We start from the raw sequence: 9,412 nt of genomic DNA, 5'->3' as shown, positions 1-9,412 counted from the left end.
GAAGTGTAGGGGTGGGAGCAAGGTATAAAATACTGCAAATATGGTGCAGTGTATACTGCTGTGATGATGGGTGCACTAAAATCTGACAAATAACTACAGAAGAACTTACTCATGTAACAAAATACCACTTGTACCCCCCAAACTTATGGAAAAGTAATTTTAAAAAGGGAAAAACATACCCGGATGAAAAAATCTATACAAAAAAACCCATGACACAAGTTTACCTACATAACAAACCTGCACTTGTACCCCTGAACTTCAAATAAAATTAAATAAAACTTATAATGACATTGCTATATTCTCTTGCTAAATTCACTTATTTATCATTATAGAGTGAACTTCTTTGTATCTACTTATAGGCTTTGTCTTGAAATCTATTTAGCCTGACATAAATACAGTTACTTCTGCTCTGTTTTGGTTCTCATTGGTATGGAATATCATTTCATCTCTTTATTTTCAGTCTAGGTATGCCTTTATAGATAAGGTGCATTTCTTTCTCTCTTTTTTTTTGCCATTTCTTTCTTTTTATTTACAGTTTGTATTCAATGCAAATCAATTCCATAACATAAGAAGTGACTATGAATCAAAGCATAAATACACAAACACAATATACAATCCAAAATAGATGTACAGCATTCTGGAATAAAGCAAAAGAGTGTTCATTCACACACACCGTAGCTTCAGATGTGTTCAATCTGTTTGTTCCCATGTAGTTTTCTAAAGATGGAAAAAAATGACTTTGGTCATCAAGACTACTGTGGCCATATTAGATTCCTGGAACATCTAAGCATCAGTGTGTGACCATGTGAACAAAAGACTTCAGGGAGTGTCTACTTTTTAAAAGGTTTCTGTGTGTCGAGGCAGTAGTAAAAGATTTACTGTCAAATCAAGCCCACTTTTAGGCTTAGGACCAGGTTCTAACTATCTAGAAATATTGATTGATAACAAAAAGTGTTCCAAATGTGGCTATTCTGATCCACAATTATTTTTTAAAGAAAAAAAAAGTATATATATAGAAAGAGTATAAAAGTTTTTGTGAATTTAATGCAAATTAACTTCCAGTCTTCACTTCCCAAATACTTGATTTACAGTTTTGATTCCTTTACATTTTTGCCTTTTTAATTTCAAAATTTGCAATTTTGCCTTCAAAACAGATCATTTTTTTATTGTAAAAAATATTCAACATATGCAGAAATAAAAAACATTTTGATGGCCAGGCGCAGGGACTCAAGCCTATAATCTCAGCACTTTGAGAGGCCGAGGCAGGTGGATCACCTGAAGTCAGGAGTTCAAAACCAGCCTGGGCAACATGGTGAAACCCTGTCTTTAGTAAAATTACAAAAATTAGCCAGGCATGGTGGCAGGTGCCTGTAATCCCAGCTACTTAGGAGGCTGAGGCAGGAGAATTGCTTGAGCTTGGGAGGCAGAGGGTGCACTGAGCTGAGATCGCGCCACTGCACTCCAGACTGGGCGACAAAGTGAGGCTCCCTCTAAAAAAAATAATAATAATAAAAGCATTTTGAAATTAGTCACGGTCAATACAATTCTACTCTTTGGAATCTGTTTAGCTAAATGAATGTAGCTCTCTTGTTGAATGGAAATAGGTGATAGGAAATGCCTACCATTTGACTCTATATGGATAATCAAGAGTTTCTCAGAATGCTTGGACCCGGGGGTAAATTCTCATTCACCATTGCCCTGGCACATGTCAATCACTACATAAAAGGTCAAATGCAATGTCAAATCCAAAGACTCAAGAGGAAAGTGAGTTCAGTTCCCAAGAGAACGGCAATAGCTCAACAATGTAAAACTTCATCTAGAATATATCAGCATTAAATTAGTACTGTTGAAACAACACGTTGAGAAATTGCAGTAACACCTGGAAGTTCCTTCTAATGTACATATAAATAAAATCATGGAAGCTTTTTATATTACCTATTTTATGGCCTTATAGAATTAATGAACCAGATGAAAACTGAATCTCCATTCCACAATCACATCCTTTATTACTAATCTTATATTCAAGGTAGTATTAAGTGTCCATATTTCTTAAGCCACATTCAAGGAAATCATGTCTTAGCTATTTTGGATGTTGCCTCTCCTTCATCTTGTACATGAAACACCAGCAGATTTAATATTGGCATCTATCATCTAGTCAAACCTCTCATATGTTCTTCAAACCAATCAAATTTGGGATTCTAAACATTTTCTGTGTCAATAAAAGGTGTGGAATTAGTAGATTCGGTGAAGACCTGTTTTTCCTTGCCACATTGGACTTCCAGATGCCATTTGGATTGGGTTTAGAAGATGGAGAAGTTTAGAAGATGTTTCTTGGCCCGAGTCTCTTAACAAGTAGAGATGTAGAAGAGAGAGTGAGACCACAAAGAGACTTGCTGTTGACTGCAGGGCACCACCAACCGCCTTGATGGTGGCATTAGCTGGATTTGGGGCAGTCGAAGTACTCTGGGAGGAGTTACTTGAAACTGTCACAACAGTTGTTTCATTGTAATAAATCTGCATGGGTAGGAGCAGTGCCAGCAGCAGCAGCCCCAGCCCAAGCCTGGCCACCATTGCTCTGCCCATGTCCCCTCCCTTGGTGCTCTGCACGTCTCGCTGGATGCTGGGTACTTGAAGAACTGCTGGCTCCGGGAGGGTGCAGGCAAGGTCTGACGTTCATTTCTTGTAGGCAACTAATCAATGGGTCTTGTTTTTTTACTCTTTTAGCCAATCTATGTGTTTTGATTGGAGAGTTTAATTGATTTACATTCAATGTTATTATGGATAAGTAAGGTCTTAATCTTGCCATTCTATTTTTTGCTTTCTGGATGTTTTATGGTCTTCACTTGCTTCTTGTTTTCCCTATCTTTCTCTAGTTAAGCAAATTTTCTCTGGTAATATGATTTAATTTATTGTTTTTCATTTTTTTGTGTATTGATTGTGTATTTTTTTGGTTCAAGATTACCATGTGACTTGCAAATACTATCCTATGGCTCATTTTTTAAACCTGATAACACCACTATTTGCATAAACAACAAAAATCAAGCAAAGAAAACAATAAAAACTCTTAAGTCTTAAGTTCATCCTCCTTCTTTATAATTTATTGTTGTTTGTATTTATATCTTTATGTGCTGACTGTGTCTTGAAAAGTTGTTCTACTTATTATTTTTTATTTGTTCATTGTTTATTCTTTCTACTTAAGATGAGAGTAGTTTACACACCACAGTTAGTGTTTTAATTTTCTGTGATTTTATGTGTACTTACTATTATCAGTGAGTTTTGTACCTTCAGATGATTATGTCTTTTTCTTTCTAATCAAAGTAGTTTCTTTAGCATTTTCTGTAGGACAGGTCTGGTATTGAAGAAATCTCTTAGTTTTGTTTGTCTGGGAAAGCCTTTATTTCTCCTTCATGTTTGAATAATATTTTCACTGGATATACTCTTCCATAGTAAAAGTTTTTTTTTTTTTTTTTTCCTTTAGAACTTTAAATATGTCATGCCACTCTCACCTGGTCCTTAAGGTTTCCACTGAAAAGTCTGCTTCCAGACATGTTGAAGCTTTATTGCATGTTATTTGTTTCTTTTCTTTTTTCTTTTTTTTTTCTGCTTTTCATTCTGTTTTTAGGATCCCTTTTGGTCTTTGACCTTTGGGAGTTTGATTATTCAAACTTCTTTGGTCTTCTTTGGGTTAAATCTGCTTGGTGTTCTATGATCTTCTCATACTTGAATATTGATATATTTATCAATAGGTTTGAAAAGTTCTCTGTCATTCCTAGGTTTGGGAAGTTCTCTGTTATTATCAAACTGAATAAACATTCTACCACATTACTTTCTCTACCTCCTCTTTAAGGTCCATAACTATTAGATTTGTTCTTTTGATGCTAATTTCTAGATTCTGTATGCAAGATTCATTTTTAAAAAATTATCTTTTCTTGTCTCGCAACTGTGTATTTTCAAACACCTTGTCTTCAGTCTCACTAATTCTTTCTTTTGCTTGGTCAATTCTGCTATTAAAGTTCTCTGATGAATTTTTCAGCATGCCAATTGCATTTTTCAGCTCTAGGATTTTTACTTGATTCTTCTGAATAAATTCAATCTCTGTTCAGTTTATCAGATATAATTCTGAATTCCTTTTCTGTGTTATCTTGAATTTCTTTGAGTTTCCTCAACACAGTTATTTTGAAGTCTCTATCTGAAAGGTCATATATATTTCTTTGTCCATGATTGGTCCCTGGTGCCTTATTTAGTTTCTTTGGTGAGGTCATATTTTCCTGGATGGTGTTGATGCTAGTTAATGTTCTTCAGCATCTGGGCATTGAAGAGTTATTTATTGTAGTCTTCACTGTCTGGGTTTATTTGTAGCCATCCTTCTGTGGAAGGCTTTCCAGATAATGAAAGACTCAAATGCTGTGATCAACACTTTATCTCCTTTAGGGGGCATGTTAAGCCCAGTAACACTGTGGTTCTTGCAGACTCATAGAGATACCACCTTGATGGTCTTCTACGAGGTCCAGGAGATTTATCTGGATTACCAGGCAGATACCCTTGTTCTTTATCCTTCACTTTTTTTTCAAACATACAGAGTCTCTATCTCTGTTATAAGCCACCTAAATAAAGCTGGGGGTGGTGTGACACAAGCACCTCTGTGGCTGTCATCACTAGGTCTGCATTGTGTCACACCTTAAGCCAGCACAACACTGAGTTCAACCCAAAACCCACTGTAACCACTCCCTGGCTGCTTTCTTTGTTCACCCAAGGATTTGGGACTCTACAGTCAGCAGGTAGCAATGCCAGGAAGGTCTGTGACCTTACCTTCAGGGCAGCAAGTACCTCCAATCCCCAGGTGGGTCCAGAAGTGCTATCTGAAAGTCAGGGACTAGAGCCAAAACTTTAGAAGTCTAATGGAATTATTTAAAAAAAAAACAGGAGTCAAGTTTAAGGAATTTTACTAGACAAATATTGGACAATTTTATCATTAAAAGAATATCAGTGTAAGTGTATATAACACCTTATTTTTTTTGAAATCCATGAGTTCATATTGATAACCTAAAAAAAGGTGGAAAAGGGAGAGGAAGGTTAATTTTTTTAAATATGTGTATGTGGTGGTAGAGTACTCTTCTTTACAAAGAATGTTCACTAAGAAATATTGAGGGCATACAAAATCACCATTCTACCACCTCTACTGTATGATTAATTTTGTCATTCATTATCATCGATAGGTACTAAAATTGTCAGGCAAAACATTGTTGACAAACAAGATATTCACACAATGTGGTGATGATATTGTGGCTATATAAGGCATGTCTTTATTTGTAAGAGGTGTATGTTGAATTATTTAGGTATAACATGTGATGCTTGCAACTTATTTTCAAATGGTTTATCAAAAAATTAAATATGAACATCATTCATGTAAATTTGTAAATTACATAAATGTGTGTATATATGTGTATATATACATATATGTGTATATATACACATAAATATGTGTATATATATAATCATATACACGTGTGTGTGTGTGTGTGTGTATAAGTAGAGAGAGAGAGGAAGAGCAGAGAAAACACGAAGTGGCTACAATGTTAGCCATTGATGAGTCTGAGAATATGCACAAAGAGGTAGAGGTGTTCAGATGTTCACTCAGTGTCTTTAAACTTTTCTTCACGTTTGAAAATTTCAGAATAAAAATTAGAAAAAAAAGTGTTTGAAATCTTACACTAAAAATGTATTAAAACAATTCTGTTACCCAGAGCACATCTTAGTGTTTTTATAAATTGTATGAAATAGTGCTTGCTGCTTAAATACAAACTTTGCAGGTAGCAAAACAGCCAATTTACAAAGATATATGTCAGTGAGCGCTCTCCTTCAGGATGATAATTGAAAAAAAATTTAAAAACAGCACATTACCTCCCTTGCACACCACCATCCTATTCTTGTGTAAAATAAAAGAGCAGCTACATTGAGAATATTATGTGCAGTCTAAGAAATAATTCTAAATCACATATTCTTTTTAATTTTTTAAAAATTATACTTTAAGTTCTTGGATACATGTGCAAATGTGCAAGTTTGTTACAAAGGTATACACGTACCATGGTGGTTGGCTATACTCATTTACCCATCATCTACATTAGGTATGTCTCCTAATGCTACTCCTTCCCTACCCCCACCCCACTGACACGCCCCGGTGTGTGATGTTTCCCTCCTTAGGTCCAGGTGTTCTCACTGTTCAACTCCCACTTATGAGTGAAAATATGTAGTGTTTGGTTTTCTGTTCTTGTGTTAGTTTGCTGAGAATGATGGGTTCCAGCTTCATTCGTGTGCCTGAAAAGGACATGAACTCATCCTTTTTTATGGCTGCATAGTATTCCATAGCGTATATGTGCCACAATTTCTTTATCCAGTCTATCATTGATGGGCATTTGAGTTGGTTCCAAGTCTTTGCTATTGTGAACAGTGCTGCAATAAACATACATGTGCATGTGTCTTTATAGTAGAATGATTTATAAATCATATGTTCTTTTTTATAATTAAATGTATCAATACATAAGGCATTTAGAACAGTCTGTGTCATACAATAAAACATTTAACCAATGCTAAATTTATTATTTGTATTGATACATCTATACATATTGTGGGCTATATATGATATCCTGATATACGCATTTAATCTGTAATGATCAAATCAAGGTGTTTAGGATCTTCATTACCTCAAACATTTATCATTTTATATATCGGAAACAGAGTCACTCAACTCTGCTATCAAACACCAGATCTTATTTATTCTATCTAACTGTATGTTGGCAAACATTAACCAACCTCTCTCATCCTCCACCACACTTCCTATTCTCTACTAACCATCTTTCTATTCTTTACCTTCATGAAAACAACTTTTTTAGCTCGTACAAATGATTAAGAAGATGTGATATTTCTCTTTCTCTGCTCAGCTTATTTCATTTAACCTGCAGTTTCATCCATTTTGCTGCAATTGACAGGATTTCCTTCATTTTAATAGCTGAATAGCATTTTATCAGGTATGAATGACATATTTTCTTTTTTCATTCATCCATTGATGGACACTTAGGTTGATTTCATATCTTGATTATTGTCAATAGTGCTGAAAACCATGAGGGTGCAAGAATCCCTTTGATACACTAATGTCCTTTCCTTGGGCTAAATACTCAGTAGCGAGATTGCTGGATCATGTGGTAATTATATATTTAGTGTTTTACAAACCTCTGTGTTGTTTTTTTCATAATGGCTGTATTAAATTGCATTTCCACCAACAGTGTATAATGATTCATTTTTTTTCCTACATCTTCACCAGTATTTGTTATGTTTTCTCTATTTGGTAACAGCCATTCTAACTAGGTGAGATGATATCTCATTGTGGTATTGATTTGCCTTTTTCTTATGATTAGAGATGTTGAGCATTTTTTGTATATACCAGTTGATCACTTGTGTGGTCTTTTTGAAAATGTCTGTTCAGGTCTTTTGCCCATTTTTAATGAGATTATGATACAATGATGATGATGCTGATGATAATGATGACTGTTGTTGAGTTGTTTTAGTTCCTTGTATTTTCTGGATATTAGTCTCTTGTTAGATGAAGAGTTTGGAAATATTTTCTCTTATTCCACAGATTGTCTGTTAGCTTTGTTGATTGTTTATTTTGTGGCAAAGAAGCTTTTCAGTTTAATACAGTCCCTTTTGTCTGATTATTTTGTCTGTGATTTGGAAGCCATAAAATTTGTGCCTAGACCAATGTCCTGAAGCATTTCTCATACGTTTTTTTCCTAGCAGTTTTACAGTTTGGATTTTATGTTTAAGTTGCATTATATTTTTAATTGATTTTTATATTGGTGAGAGATAGGCAACCAGTTTTATTCTTCTGCATATGAATATCCAATATTCCCGGGCTCTTTTATTGAAGAAGGTGTCCATTACCTAATGAATGTTCTTGGCACGTTTTTCAAAAATGAGTTGGCTGTAAATACATTACCTTATTTCTGTTTTCTCTATTCTGTTTCATTGGTTTGAGTGTCTATTTTCAATACCAATACTACACTGGTTTTGTTACTATAGCTTTGTAGTATATTTTGAAGTCAGGCAGTGTGATGCTTCCAATTTTGTTCTTTTTATTGAGGACTACATTGACTATTTGGGGTCCCATACAAATGTGACGATTACTTTTCTATTTCTGCGAAGAACATCATTGGAATTTTGACAGGGATAGCATTGAATCCATAGATTGCTTTGAGTAGTACGGTCATTCTAACAATACTACTTTTGATCCATGAGCATGGGGTAGCTTTACATTTGTTTTTTCACTCTTCAATTTCTTTCATCAGTGTTTTCTAGTTAGCATTGAAAGGTCTTTCCCCTCCTATATTAAATTTATTCCTGAGTATTTTATTTTTTTAAGCATCATAAATAGGATTGTCTTCCCAATTTCTTTTTCAGCTAGTTCATTATTAGTGTATAAAAACACTGCTGACTTTTGTATGATTATTGTGTATCTGGCAACTTTATTGAATTTGTTTATCATTTCTAATAATTTTGGGGTGGAATCTATAGGTTATTCCTTAGATAAGATCATATTATCTGCACAGAGGGACAATTTGATTTTCTCTTTTCCAATTTAGATACCTTTTTTTTTCTTTTCCTTGCCTGATCACTCAGGCTAGAGATTCCAACATTAGGTTGAATAACTGTGGTAAACGTGGGCATCCTCCTCTTGTTCCAGTTCTTAGAGGAATGGCTTTCAGCTTTTCCTTATTCAGTATAATGTTAGTTTTGAGTTTGTAATATATGACCTTTTTTATGCTGAGTTTTGTTCCTTCAATATATGACTTGAGAGTTTTTATCATGAAAAAATGTTGAATATTATCAAATGCTTTTTCTGCATCTGTTAAGATACTCATATAATTTTTGTCCTTAATTCCATGATGTGATATATTAAATTTATTTATTTTCATATGTTGATCTAGCCTTATATTCTTGAAATAAATACCACTTGCTCATTGTCTATTGTTGTTTTGATGTGTTTTTGGATTTGGTAGCATTTTCTTGAGGAATTTTGTATCTGTGTTCCTCGGGAATATAGGCTTATAGTTTCTTTTTTGATTGTCTACTTGTTTGGTTTTGTTTTCCAGATAATGCTGGTCTCATAGAATGAGTTTTGGAGAATTTCCTTCTGTTTAACTTTTTGGACAAGTTTGAAAACAACTGGTGTTAGTTTGTCTTTATAAGTTTGGAGGAATTCAGCATCAAGCCGCCTTCATTGGGAGACTTTTCATTACTGATTCAATCTTCTTACTCAATATTGATCTGTTCAAGTTTTTTTTTTTTTTTTTTTTTTTTTTCTGGTTTAATCTTGGTAGGTTTTATATGCCCAGAAGGTTTTATATGTCCAGGAATT

The 9,412-nt window shown here is 34.2% G+C and overlaps 1 protein-coding gene across 1 annotated transcript; it reads right to left on the bottom strand.

The window, feature by feature from the left end:
* Positions 1-505: 505 nt before the first annotated feature.
* LOC105534219 (signal transducer CD24-like) lies at positions 506-2,660 on the bottom strand. Its single transcript, XM_011972903.1, has one exon. The coding sequence runs from the start codon at positions 2,581-2,583 to the stop codon at positions 2,233-2,235; it is 351 nt and encodes a 116-aa protein (XP_011828293.1). The 5' UTR covers positions 2,584-2,660; the 3' UTR covers positions 506-2,232.
* Between the last annotated feature and the right edge of the window lie 6,752 nt (positions 2,661-9,412).

This window comes from Mandrillus leucophaeus, unplaced genomic scaffold, assembly GCF_000951045.1.
Source record: "Mandrillus leucophaeus isolate KB7577 unplaced genomic scaffold, Mleu.le_1.0 Scaffold1318, whole genome shotgun sequence".
Classification (NCBI taxonomy): Eukaryota; Metazoa; Chordata; class Mammalia; order Primates; family Cercopithecidae; genus Mandrillus; species Mandrillus leucophaeus.
This window is presented reverse-complemented; position numbering and strand designations above follow the sequence as displayed.

Excerpts from the sequence above, each read along its gene's own strand:
- LOC105534219 (XM_011972903.1), bottom strand. The coding sequence starts at position 2,583 with ATGGGCAGAGCAATGGTGGCCAGGCTTGGGCTGGGGCTGCTGCTGCTG.